The sequence below is a fragment of the Aythya fuligula genome, chromosome 3 (genome assembly GCF_009819795.1).
Source record: "Aythya fuligula isolate bAytFul2 chromosome 3, bAytFul2.pri, whole genome shotgun sequence".
In the NCBI taxonomy this organism is placed as follows: domain Eukaryota; kingdom Metazoa; phylum Chordata; class Aves; order Anseriformes; family Anatidae; genus Aythya; species Aythya fuligula.
In genome coordinates this window covers 74,989,883-75,004,630 of record NC_045561.1, presented here as the reverse complement: position 1 = coordinate 75,004,630, position 14,748 = coordinate 74,989,883, and the positions used below count along the sequence as shown (strand labels likewise).

The window sequence follows — 14,748 nt, the reverse complement described above, 5'->3', positions numbered from 1 at the left end:
ATGATCCAGTCTTGTTTTATTTCTTTCCCCAGTTCTGCTCCTCCTGGCACACCTCTTCCCCCTCTTTTTTGTCTCCATCCTTTCTTTCCTTGTTCCAGGACTCTCCAGGGAGCAGTACTGTGCAGGGCAGAGAGGCTGAGGTTGAAAGGCTGGGTGAGGTGGCTGCAGATGCTCAGTAACCACAGCTCTCCGGCATCACACACACAAGTATATTGCCCCACATTAATTCTAGCATGATTAACCATGTCAAGAGGACAGCAGTGGAGCACTTCTATGTCTAAATGAGGGTGACTAATATCAGGATATTAGAGGTAGCCACAGCAGCATGGCAGAGACAGAGGAGACCATGTATGCTTCAGGAGCAGCAGCTGGGGGCCAGGTAGAATACCTGAGGATGTCTGATGGCACATGTTTAGCACCTGAATTACACCCTTGGAAGGAGTTGTACCTTAACTCCTCAACATCTCCTTAACTCCTCAATAAAAGTCCTCAACATACCAAACAATTATGCCCTGCAGTCAAGATTTACACTTCAGAAAAAATCATTTGAGGCTAAGAAACCAGTAAGGAAGCAGACAAATAAAATAATAACCCTGCTTTCATAAAGCATTTATTTTTTTATTTGAAAACATTATACAGGCATTACATTGCCACAGCCAGTCCATATAGGAGCATGCAAATATCAAAATGAAGAAAGGTTTGTTCAGCTTTCTGATGCAGGATTTGGGGTTGGGATTCTGTTTGCTTGGTTTTGTTTTTGGTTCATGTTCCCATCTGCGGTGTCAAGATTAGTGTGCTTTATTATGGCATTTAACAGTAAAATCCTACCCATGGGGTAAAATTTATATTTGTAGCTAGCTTAGGAATACTAAATGGTTTAAAAAAAAAAAAAAAGAAAACAATACTACACGCTTGTCAAAATGTTAATAGCACAAGTTAGCAATCTCTACACTATACATTGAAACTTTTTCATATGACACAGTGGTGCAAAATTTTCAATTGCTTGGTCTTTTGTTGTGTTGTTTTGAAAGTTTATAGCTGGAACAAGGACAAGGTCTGTCTCCCAGTGAAGGTTTTCATCCAGTAGCAGAAAATTACATCAGTCTTGCTAAGGGCTGCTCAGTGCCAGCAGTATATCAGGGTTTCAGTCTGTTCAGGCAAGGATCTACACAGAACTAGTGATGTCCTAATGCAACACGGAGAGTAGCTGCCAGTTAGATAGCTGAACCTCTGCTGGTGTGTACTGAGGTCTTGAACTGCAGGAAACAAGCAGGTAGAAGTAATGCTTTCCTTCACTAGACCTCAGCTTTTCAGTCAACACAGTTACTTGTAAAGCTATACTACTGTCTTCCTTTGAGGTCCATTGCTCAGCACACTGGTGGTAATTGAAGTTCACACCTTTCTTAATGGGAGATGCAGAAAGTGAAGCAGCCCCACTCTGCACATGAAACTCCCCCTGTGCAAGTAACATGGGGGATGGTGGCTGGGTGCAGAGTGCACACCCAAACATTCGTATCTTATTTCCGTACAACAGAGCCTTTTAAAATAGACTATAAAAACAGCTCTGGATGGCACGACGCAGACACCCCATGGTTTGCAAACTCCTGTATGTAAAAACTCCCAGTCCGGTGAACTGCCCAGGACATGCCTTCTGCCCAGCTCTTTCTGAGAAGACTCCAACAAACATCTACAAGTTAGTGTCAGAAAAATGAAGAGGGGTAGGCGGAAGGACTACAAACATTTGGCTTGAAAATAAATACTAATAATGAAATAAACCAAAAAGAAGGAACTGTAAACATGGAACAAACACACACACCATCCTCAAAGGTCTCAAGACCAACATAGGGACTAATGTTCAGAGAAAGGTATTTAATTGGTATAAAAGGTAGCAAAAAGACTGAGATGACAGGTGCCTGCCAGTGTGCCTCCAAGCACCTGAGAGAGCCGTGGTGATTGTGACCAAAGCCTCTGCTCCTGGGGAAGGTATGAAACCTGCCTCAGGTGGAAGCTCTCCCTGGGCTTGACCCAAGGACGTTTGCTGGCCCACTGTGCACAAGGGCCTCACCCAACCATGTGCTTCCCACATAGGTTTCCACCCTGCAAACCTCTCCCTGAAGTATCAGGTGATCATTCTTGTGTGGGGGTGTTTTTTGTTTTGTTTTCTTTTCTGTGAATCATGTAGTATTTAGACTTTCCTTAACACCTCCAGAAAATGTACTGATATTTCTCTGTGGGAATCCTCAGGGCTTTAAAAGAAAAAAGAAAAATCTTGGGAAGATGAAGGAGGATTCAAAGGAGTTGGACTCTATGATCCTTGTGGGTCCCTTCCAAATTAGTATATTCTATAATTCTATGATTCTATGGATGCTAAAGAAGATTTTTTTAAAAAAAAAAAAGGGCAATGAAAAAAAAAAAAAAACACAACAACCTACAATTGTTATGATTTTAAAACCAGGAAATCTTAATTGAAGATTCTGGAATGTCTGGGGGCATGGTTCCACAAGACCCTTCCCTCAGCTGCAGTGGGAGCCTAGCAGGCAGCCTAAACACAATGGGACAGAAATCGACTCTTCTCCTCATCCACAGCGAGAGTAAGATAAAACATACATCTGCTGTTCAGTAGCATTTTGGCATTTGTCACTTCACATATATTTGTACATGTAGTTTTCCCAGTCTGCTTCAGGGAAGTCCCTTCTATATTACAGCAGAACAGGACTATAAAAGATGGATGTTACCTCAGCAGAAATTCATCCTGCTTGGTTGAACTGTGGCCTTTCTAATCTCCAGAGTACAGATTTTTCTTTTTTAAAGGGAAATAGGAAAGTTGCATTTTTCAAACATGAAGACCTACATTTTCACTTTAGACAGACTTCTTCAGCAGAATGACATTCAAATCAAATTCATCTTATATGCCCACAAGCAAAATATTCATCAGTCTTCTGTAAACCCCATTTTCAAATACAATGCATATATACATGCTTTTACAGCACTGTTGTGTACTTCTTAAACTCCTTTCTTCTAAAGATCCCAAAACGTTTTAAAGTAACTTGGTCCTATAGCACCCCTGTGAGGTAGGTCAAATATCTTTATTCCCTTATATACAGACTGGGAAATGCAGCCACACAGAAGGTAAGTCATGCCCAAGATGATGCAGAGACGTGGCAGATCTGTGAATAAAACCAAGCCCTGCTTGATCCTTTTCCTCTCTGTTAGGTATAAGGCTATCTCCCTTTCCTTAATTTTAAATTAAAAATAGATGGTGGAGGTTGAATAACCATTTCCTTTCATTGTGCTCTCAGAAGAGCGAACATACAGATGTAGATTCTCATGGCTGCAGCTATGATTTCCCCCTTCTGATAAGGCTCCTGGAGAAGTGCAGTTGCAGAGCACACCCTTACTACTTTCACATGTCCCCAAGAACATAAGAAAACTGCTGAATTATTCTGCTAGTTTTGTAGTTAACGAAAGATAATTGGCTACACCCTGCTGGTACGAATGCCTTTGTGCTACTGCAGCAATACCAGCAGATGGTCCAGTCTTTCTATTCATGAATTCCTCACATAATCTTCCTGATTTTTACAATTTGTGGGTTTTGGTGAAAAACTGTCACATTTCTAAATAGCTATTGTTAGAATAATGAATCACAGAAGACTAAGCAAACTGGAACAGCAGAAGGCGCCCTCGATGCACTGAGTATCTAAAATAAGTGCCCTGATCCACAAGATATGTCATCTTACCATGGAGAGGTACAATACATAGGAAACTAGAAAATGTATTTTTTTTTATATAGATTAAAATTTAAAAAGTAAGAAATCTGTGTTAGTCATGACTACAGAGAAGTTAACTCCCTGTCACCTGATGTAGAACCTCAATCGCTAGGAAATCTGCCATGGATCATAGAGAGGTCAATGCTTGAATACTTCACTTCTGCAAATATAGAAAGGCTAAAATGCTCGCCTTATACCTATTCCTAGAATAGAGACGGATATTGTAAGTTGTCCCTCCTCTGGATTCATGGAGCAGATTACCTAGAAAGGGCAACTAGATAGCACAGATGAATTTATTGTCTTTCCCTCACCAAATCCAAGGTGCTAGAAAAAACGTGTCGGGGGTTGCTACCATGAGTAACCCATCTATTTTGTGCAAACAAACAAATCTCAGAGAGAAATTAACTGTGACTGCACACATGTATTTGCTGTAAAAAGGTGGCTTGTCCACGACTGGTGTGGCTTAGGCATAATATCTCTCAGTGGGTGCACAAACACCCTTCGGTTAATTTCTTCTTGTAATTTCAGCTTAAAATATTGAATAGCTTTCCCAGGTAGTCTGACATTAACTGATTCATATACAGCAGTTTGTATGGCAAACATGCTGTTAACATCATGAACGAGGGACTGGCATCTCCTTGCAATGAACACCCTGGAACAATTAATTTTATTTTTATGAGCTTTCCTTATTTGCTACCTTGCAGCTCACCGGAGTAACTGCACCTGGTAAATACCTTTCTCTATGTACAATACAGAGATAATGGATATATGAGCTCCACTGAATCATCAGCAGGTGATCAACGGCCCTGGGTTTAGGCAACTCTAATGTGAGGCTCCTCTTCTGTCTCCTGCCCCAGGCTGGTGTATGTTACCGAAGGCTCCAGCTGGCCGGTGGCTGGCAGGTCTACAACAGGTCCTGAAGGGTTTCGAAATTGCTTGTACACCCGAGGATCTTGGGCTACGTAGGTGGACGTGGAGGAGTAGAGCACCAGCCCAACAAGGATGGTGAAGAATGACAACAAATAAAGTCCTGAAAACTAAGCAAAAAGAAGAGTACAGTCATTAGACATGGCAATGCTCATCCTGAGCTCATGAAGACCCATGGACAGAGGTAGGCATAGATCCTTGTTGTGGCATGCACATCACAGAAAAAGCCTCTTGTCACCAGGATGGCAAACTTTTGGGGGAATATCACTTTGTAAGTTGGTTTGCTCCAGTTAAGTCCCCTGTCTTCTGCAGCTGGTACCTTTCCATGGCCCAGGCTATTAAGTATTAGTCAGGTGGGATGTGGGAAATCTGGGCTCCGGTCACTGATCCTAACCTGAGTTTGTTGTGCTTTTAGCCATATTAACTACCTCTGTGAGTGCAAGTGTCTCTCACTCCAGTGTGGGGTATCATCATCTTCTTCATTTTTTTGTCAGGTAGCTGCTAAATGTAAAGTTAATTACAGCTAAACCATGTTAGTGAAGTATAATATACCACCCGTAATATAAAAACACCAATAAAATAACTTAAATAACATTTAAAACATATACTTTCTTTAAAAAAAAAAAAAAAGCCTTTAATAAAGATCCTTAAGAAGGCCACCTGTAGCTTCTTTTGCTTGTAAACTGAAAGCAGATGACAGAAGATTTAGTGTGAGTTAGAACAGGACAAAATTCAGCTGTGAAACATGTTCTGGGTAGACCTCAAGAGGTTTGACAACACTTGTGGAAAGCAGTTAACTGAAAGGTTGAGCATGCATATTTTGGCACAGAGCACCACTAGATCAGAGGTCAGCCTGAATTTTCTGACATGTCCAGACTCAGTGTGCCTGGACTAGGAATATAACACAAATAACTTTTTTGGCAATATTTTAGTCCTTATGGGTAAAGGTAAAGCCTTTGCCTTGGCTTTAAGCCTTTGCTTATGGCTCTAAGCCCATATGGCTTGTCTCTTGATCCTAGACTACAAGTTATTCTTTCTTGTATGTTGTGTGTGAGAAGCTGTGATGGACAAATTGTCCAGCCAACTTGTAGGTGGGAGTATAGAACAGATCTATATTTGCTGGGACTTTAGAAAGTGCCTGTGTCCTGCAACTGTCAGGAATCCATACTTCAACACCAACCTATAACCTCCAACCTGCAACCTGTGATTAACTGCTTCATGCTTCACAACATGCTTCATTTTATTATTTTACATGGAGGTGTCTGAAAATCTGTTCTTTAATCCTAAATTATATGGTGCTATGATGGATGCCCAATTTGTCTCCTTTGGACAATTTCAGCGTGTCACAAGGTGGATAGACCAGGCTGTATTGGCAGAAGCTTTTTAATAATTCTGCTTCTAATATTTAGAGAAATAATTACTGTGGTAAAAGCAAATTTTACTTAATTTTACTTAAGTTAACTTAGTAATGATGCTGATTTGGTGCAATTTAATAGGTCTACAGAACCTGTGTACAGCCTCCCACCTGTGGAAGCATTTGGCTTTTTTACACAATCTAAATAATTTTCAAAAAACTTTGGACAAATAACACACGGTGACATATTTGGACCTGTTTTTGTTTCCTACAGCTGGTATGCACGTTTTAGAGGGAAAGCACCATAATGGGGAAAGTTTAGAGTATGTCAGAAGGATTGTTGTGTAGAAAGAGTGCTGCTTTTCATCAGTTGTTAATTGTCTTTTTTTCCAGGAATGTCACCAGGTCTTCACGTGTCATCTGGCAGTGTGATACGATGCAGTCATCCCACTGTCCCATCAGCTGTGAACCCATTGTTGAGTGTTACAGTGAGTCTGCTGAAGGATTCCTCCGGTGTGACACAGCTCTAAAAGGGCTGGGTTAGGCTTAGATCTCCCCCATGTGGCAATCAAACCAAAGTCAGTCATTTCAAAGCACTTTCCAGTGGATTTTTCCCCCCTTTTCAGTTTAATTTTTCTCTCAGCACTTTCCCCTCCACTTCATGAACTTGGGTAGCACATGGCAGCAGTGGGTTAAATTAAGCAGAAGCAAAATTGAAGAGCAAATTGTGTCTAGTTTCCCAAACTGGGAACTAGTTTCCCATTGTCCCTCCTTTCTACCTTATGCCTGAATTTCTCACCCAGGACAGCCAGCTGGCTTGTTCTACCATATAACCAGAGTGCCAGCCAGATTTGTGATTGCCTTGTGTCCTGCTGTGAGGAATCTGTGGGGCTTCCAACAGCTAAATGTGCCCTTATTCTTGCTCGGGGAGCTGCCCAGCCAAAACCAATTCACTTTCTCTTTATTCCATGCCTTCAGCTCTGCCACATCCCCCTCCTCTTGGCCATACCTCTCATTCTCCTCCCTGCGGCTGCCTGCCAGTGGGCTCTTTGGTCTGATAATATTCTCTCCATGGCAGTGTGTCCCCCAGTGGCAGTTCTCCAGCCTGGGAGAAAGGCTTTGGACGTAGCTGGGGGAAAGCTAAACAAAGGCCTGTGAATCATTTGTCTTTGGTATCTATGCACAGCTATTGCAAAGAGACCTGGATGCTGACAGCCCTATACCAAAACCAGTCTTTACCTTCCTCTCTTGATTAGAAACGAGTTAAGGCTTCTTTCTGCAGCAGCTCCCCACAACTCCATTAACAAACAAGGGTTGTTAATAAGGTTGATATAGGAATACATACTGTAGGCATAGGAAAAATCTCTGTGCTTTTTCGATACTCTGTCAGACTGACCCAAAGTCCCCTGAAATCAATGGACATTTTCCTCCTGTTAAAATGGCTGTGAATCCAGCAGTGTGACGGGAGGGTTCAGACAGTTCATCAAATACAAAATCTGTTAGTCACTGTACTGTGTTCTTCAGACTCTCCAGCTGAGATCTTTGTGTTTTATTGAAGATAGCATTTCCAGCAGGCATACTTTATTGCCACAGCTACATGCAGGTTTTTTTTTTTTTTTTCTGTCTTGACCTGCAAACCTCATCTGCTGAGACTCACTATTAATAGACAGCAAAAAAAAAAAAAAAAAAAAAAGAAATTTAAAAACAGCAGGAAGAGCTACTTCTAAGAAATGAAGTGAGAGATCATTTTGCATTTCTACCCTACACAAAATTGCACTACCAAACTGCAAGCTCTCAGGTAGTGTGCAATTCCTCTCTTTGACTAAAATGCCAGTTGACAATGATACTGTGCTTCATGTTTCTAACTTATCTCCCACTTTCTACAGAAAAATATTTCCTCTAAGAAAAAATATTTTAAAAATATACAGATTTGTATGTCTCTCCAAATCCCACCTCCCTCTATGCTACACAGGATACCAGCAAGCTGTTCAACTTCTTGCATCCTGGCATTGATTTTTTCCCTTATATTAATTTCTTTTGTGAATGAAAATGATTTTTAGATGACCCTCAGTTTATTACCCATTTAAAAGAGACAGTAGCACTTGGTTTCTTTTTTTACCTGTTCACTCTACAAAGTGAAGAACCGAACTAACCCATGTCACATGTCTGTTCAATAGTCCCTAGAACAGTAGGATTCAGATACACAGCAACAAAGAAAAAATCAGAAAAAATCCTGTCCTTTCACTTAGGACCTTAACAAAGATGGTAGAGAAAAGAAGACGTATAAGAATTTCCAGCTGAGAACCTGAGATGTACAGAAACAATTATTCACCCCAGATCACACAGGAGCATATGGCAGAGTTAGGCAATGAATTCAGCATTCCAGAGGATCAATCTAACTCCTTAATCTAAAGACTTTTATATTTGACTGCTTATATATATTACATTTTATTCTGCTAGATGAAATCCTCTGACAGTCATGTAAGTCGCACATGGCTGTGCCAATGTATAAGTTCTCTGCAAGCAGGAATTTATCTTAAAAGTAAATGATATTTAGCAATTGGCATTTTCCTTGCTAATTTGCTTGTATAATACATTAATTAAACACACTGATACATTGTATTTAGCTTTCAGCCTGGACTGAAGCAGAGATCACCACAAAGTCAGGAACCAGGGGCTCCCTGTGTTGCTGCATAATGACCAGTTTTTCCAAGCAAGAAATATGCATGTAAAGAACAGTGCTTCTGATCACCTGAATCAAAAGAAAGGAGATTAACTTGCTACAAAATATGGAAGGGAAACAGGGACATCATCCTCTGAAGGGAAGACAGATCTCCTTTTACAGAGAAAAACTGTTTAGTTACCATAACACTTCAGATCTTATCACTGACATGAAAACTTGCTGAATAGTCAGATCAAACAGTTCGATCAGCACAGCACATCTCAACATGGCTGCTCTGCTCTGCTCTAAGAGGGTGTCTATAAATGCTTTCCCAGTCACATGTATTCAACAGGGAACACACAAAGGTATTTACAACAATTAAATACTAGAGGGACAAAAAAGATGATGTCTCTAGACATTATTTAGTACCTGCAGTGAAAAAAGCTTACACTAAACCACTGTTAAGTTTCAGCATATCCATTTTAGGTGTCTGTCAATTTGAAGAAAAGCGTACAAAGCAAAAACTAGACAAATGCAACAAGATAACGTATATCAAGAATTGCTCAGTCTATCAAAAAACACATTGATTCTGGATGAGTGGATGTTTCTGGTATTTATCTAAAAGATATCCCTTAGGGAACCAGTACTTGAATGCATTCACTCAGCCAGGCTTAGCAGAAAAATTAATGGCATTGGATGACATAGCTGCAGGAGCAGAGACCTAGCTCCTCACCCTGAGATGTGCTAATGCAACCCTGTGCAACCCTGTCAGAAAACTAGTACAGCACTAAGCTCTAGCTGACCGCAGAAAACACAAGGTAAAACCAGTCCTGCTTTCTGTTATCCATGCACAAATTCACTTACATTAGGAAAGAACAGAACCCAAACATTTCTGCAGTGATTTAAAATACACATATATATAACTACAATGCTAGATGCAATTGTGAATGGATTTTATAAAGATTATTTGAAACTTAATTTACACATAGTATTTTTGTTCCAAGCGATTCAAAATTGGCCATTTGGGGAATAAGTTAAGCATCACAAAATTTCTAAAATAAGAAAAATATAAAGGTATCTGAAAACTTATTTTTCTTTTAAAATCCAGAATGAGCTATTAAATCTCTCTAAATTTAGCCCCACCCCCACCCCTTTTTCCTATTTCCTACTTTTAATTATCCGTCTGTGCAAAACGTGTCTTCTATAGACCTGTAAACCTTTATGACTAGAACACTACTAGTATTTCCACTTGAATTTATTGTACTTTAAAGTAACCCAGTTGAAAAAATAGGTGCAAAAGAAACTTCTTGATGGGGATCAAACAGCGCACCTGAGCATCATCTTGAATAGTGATAAAACAATTACGGTAGAGGAAAATACAAAGAAAGAAAAACTGTTCAGAAAACAGCAAATTCCAGTCTAGTTCAGGAGAGCATGTTATTCTTCATTATACAGACCGTGAATTTAGGAAGGAAAGCAGGAAGAAAGGGCATATCAGAATCCTTGTACAACAACTAGGAGTTGTTGCACTGACTGCCTTCTGCACAGGGAATTTGCAGGCTAGTATTTCTGACTGTCACAGATGTCCACATCCACGTTACCACTGGCACGAGGGCAAAACAACATCTACAGCAACAAAAACAGACAGATGTGAGTCTGCAGAAAAGCCTACGCTGACAAAGGAACTCAATGATTTGCTAATTTTGGTTTTTCACTAAGCTCTCATGGTAATGATCATGACCGTTATTACAAATGGTTATGAAAATGCAAATTCTCCTTCACTTGGTCCATTGAACTGGAAATAGTCTGTGAGAGCAGATTTTTCAGCTGTGGCACTCCAATTCCATTTGTATTTCACAACAGCAGCATAGTCTGAATCTCTTGGCAGGTAACACGACTCCCAGCTCCTAACTATGGCAACCTAGCTGTGCTTTGTAAGTCTTAGAAAGGATTTTTTTTTTTTTGTTATATGACTAACTGAAAACCTAGAATTACCTAGTTTCAAATGATAAACCATGAAATGAAATAACTACCTTTTCCCTTATCTTGGCTACAAATTCTCCTCATTTTGACAAAAGTGAAAAAAAAATAAAAAAAAGAAATCAGGCCTATGAATTCTAATTTTAAACCTTCTTAAGACGCTATCTCCTAAGAACCGTGCTGATGAAGAGGAACAAAAATTTCCATATTGGGGGAATTCGGTTAGTCCCATATTCCTGTTGACATTCTCCATGCTCTCCAGACTGGTAGTTCCCATCAATGTTTTATTCCAAGCAGTGGGTCTGTGCAGCCTGATGAACTTTTCTGTTTTCCAAACCAATTCAGCTTGTAATGTATGCTGCACAGCCAATCAAAGTCAAGGCCAATGAGGGTTCCCACACCGGATTATGTCTTTTCCCTCGGGTAATTTCACACATGACTACCTGAGTGGGCTGAGCTAAGGGAGCTAAAACCAAATTTCTCTCATTATCTTTTATATAACAAACAGACATTTTCACTTGGTTTGATGAATCGATTGAGAGACTGAGCTTCTTTTCACACAGTTCTCTATTTTCACCTCAAATATAGCAAATGAAGTTCATCATGGCCAAGTGCAGCAGTTGCACTGCGGGATGCACGTACTTTCTGGTCAGTAGGAGTACCAGGAAGGATGAATGCTCAGAGGGCTATGAAGCCACACAGTCCTTCCACTTGCATAGCTGGATATTAAAGATATATTACTTATTATTAATAGGAATGGGAGGCAACATCCTAGTTATAGCTCATAGCTCTCTCTGATGACTGCCTTAGCTCAGCCCCACAAAGATCTGGCCAAGTTGGTCATAGGCCGGGACTGTGACTCAAACTGTGGCTGACTCTTTTTGCTCCATCCTGGAAGGGAGATGTTTCTGTTTACTCCTAATGGGAAGGAAAGGATGCTCTCTTTGGGATTCAGAGTTTACCCTGATAAAGTTTATCCTGATAAAGAGCAGGGTAAACTCTGCTGGTTCAGCCTGTCACTGTCTTTGGCTGATTACTGATCCCAGGTTTAGCATGTCTTTTCAGCTCTCCAACTACAGAAGTCTGAATGCCTAAGCAGAAATGTTGGTTACCCTGCTGAGAAAGGTAACAAGGGGTGCTGGCTAGCTTCAGTAATGATGCCAACTACTGGACTGTGAGTCTGTCCACTAGCAGCAAGATTAAATCATTGTCGCACTTTAATGAACTCTGGCTATTTCCAAGGCAAACTGTGAGGATATAGTCTTAAGTAATGACTTAAGGCCCAATCTTACCTTCTGAACTCATGCAAAATGAAATTTATAGCTAGTTTCTGCACATATTTTTTATTTTATTTTCTGCCCATTGGCAGTCTAATGAGAAGTTTTTCATTGGGTGAAGGAGGTTTGAGTTGCAGGGCATGCCTCTACCCATCACTGTTGCTCATTCCAGCCATAATCCAAAGCAAAAGGCATTGGGTTCACTACAACAACAGCACAAACCTGACATCAGACTCATTGCTATTTGGTTGAAACAAAGAAGCCAAAGGAAGACTGGCCCCTGCCATTTCAAGGATGAAGAAAGGTCGTACTCTTCTCTTCCTCCTGCCTGCTTGCATCCTCAGTTTGCTTTAAGTCAGATGAAATGGAAATATTTCCTTAATGTTGTGTTAATTATTTCTTCTCTGTATACGGATTGTCAGGGCTGTGGGTGCATTCCCTCCACCTGGGGATTTCTCTGTCTTTGCTCAGGGCCAGCTAATCCACGGTGCATGTGTCTGGCCATGAGAGGCCTCAGCAGAGGCCTGGCCCCCTCCTTCAGAGCTGGGGAGAAGCTCTTCCCCTCAGTCATTGCCACTGTGACCATGGCCAGCCTCATGCCTCCCTCTGACCTATGCTTGGCATCCCAGTTTGACCTTAGCCCTGATCAGTTCTTTGAAAGCTGAAGGTGTCTATACAGGAGAAAAATGGGGAGAGGATTACCAGAAAACTATCATCATAAAGTCCAGTAAAATTTGTGAAACTTCATAGTTTTCCTGGAATTCATTTGTGGAATAAAACAAACACATGGTCAGAACTGATCATATTTACAAAAAAAACTCAGAGGTTGATGCCAGCAGCTGTAAAGCAAATGCTTGTTTTGCACAAATCTGCATGATTTCACGCTTCTCAAATGGCATAATTAGAAAAAAATTATAGTAGAATGTCCTTCCTAAATACATGCCTGTTAGGGCAAAATGTTTGCCTGAAATGTCTTTTCTTGCTTTCCTGGATGCTGGGAGATACAGGAATGCTACTTTCTCTTCCGCTTCCCTTTGTTGCCTTCACTATTAGATGTGGAGAAAAAATAAGCCTGTGTTCAATACCCCTGCAATACCAGCAGTCTGTCTAATTAAAAAGTGCAAGGTAGAATGAGTCCTGCAATGTTTTAATCCCTTCTTATCTGTATAGGAAAGACATTTTAATGTGAAGTAAAAACACTTATATTACAGTGCTCTAATTTCCTGTCAGCATATTTACTGTGGTATAGAGAGGCTTCATTTCTGGTTATTTTATATCAATCACTTGGCAAGAATAGTTTAAGATAAGCTGGGAGGGGGAGGAGCCCACTCGTATAAGAATAAGCAAGTCCATGTAGGGATGGGGTTACTGTGTTCATTCCACATGCACAGTAGACCATCAGACCATGACAAATTTAATCAGTCTATGCAGAAAATCAGTGGTAAAGCAGTTATCCTTTAAAGTCATCTTAATATTAAAAGAAGCACAACAGAAATACTTACAAAAATAAAAGTAATTCGCCATCCCCACTATTACCTTTCAATATTTGAAAGATTTGTTTTATCAGCCATCAGTTGCCACGTCTTTTCATTTTTGTGTGTAAATATTTAATAAAGTAGCAGCTGTCTGCTGTACTTGATTCTGTATAAATGTATATGAGGCTAATTGTGTTCGATACAGAGGTTACAATAATTTATTCACCTTGTATCCTTTGTTTATATTTTTTTCTGCTGAATCTATCCATATATTCATGTAGTCACGCTCTCCCAGAATGGCATTCTTTTATCTCAGCCATACAAGCAGGGAGCATTCCTGCCCTGAGACACAAGATATATGCAGCTGTGATTACCTTTAACACGAGTAACTACGAAGGCTGTCTGGAGAGAGTGTGATACTGCTATTTCTCATCAGGGTGCTGCGTAGTCTGCTGTGTTTGCTGCAGGCAGTGTGAGACAAAACTTCAGGAGCTCCAAAAGCTCTCAGCTGAGTCAACTCACCAGACAGGCATACCAGAGAATCAGCATGGAAAGTGTGTCCTAAGCCATCCAATAAGCCATCCAAAAGCCAATCCCCCATGGCCATGTGCCACTAGGTCATATATTTTATCTGGCCAATATGCCCTGTCCTCCTGTAAGCATTATTAGGGCTTTTGTCCTGTCCTCCTAATTTATCTGAAGTTTGTTCTTGAACCTCCCTGCTGCTATAGCCAAAAATCCCTCTCTAATTTCTATTCCACATTTATACCTTCTCAGTTTCTATCCATATGTTCTTATGTTGGAATTGGTCTTTAGCTCAAATAATTTTCCTTCTTCCTCTGTGTATTTATAGATTAATTTGTATACGTTGAATATGTCCTATTTCAGTTTGTCAGAAATCAAAGCTATGCTACATATGACAAACATTTTTTTAGGATTTTTATAGCCAGCCAGTATGTTTTTAGAGGATGCATGCTTACTCTGTCAAGGCTTTGGAGAATACAAGAGAAATACCTCTTTAGGTCTTGGGCTGACCAAAAACCTTCATAGCTACAGCTAGCAAAGTGCTGTCCTAGTAAGTTGTGCTGTCCTATGGCATTAGCATTTCCCTATCATTATTGGAAATACCTGGACTGACCCATTTGGAAACAACTACACCACAAATGCATTCAAACTTCTCCCATCTGTTGCCACTGACATTACCTTGAAGTTCATGCTTCATAGCATTCCTCAATGTCACTCAATTCTTGTGTGGTATTTCAATCCTCCTTCCCACTGAAGGTGCCAAAGCTATTACTACAGTCAC

General features: G+C 40.4%; 1 protein-coding gene across 1 annotated transcript in view; it reads right to left on the bottom strand.

Moving 5' to 3' along the window:
* Positions 1-2,402: 2,402 nt before the first annotated feature.
* SLC35F1 (solute carrier family 35 member F1) overlaps positions 2,403-14,748 on the bottom strand; it is a 246,142-nt gene continuing 233,796 nt past the window's right edge. The window contains exon 8 of the mRNA XM_032183649.1: positions 2,403-4,804. Within this exon, the coding sequence (XP_032039540.1) occupies positions 4,580-4,804 (225 nt within the window). The 3' untranslated portion in view covers positions 2,403-4,579. The remainder of the gene's footprint in view (positions 4,805-14,748) is intronic.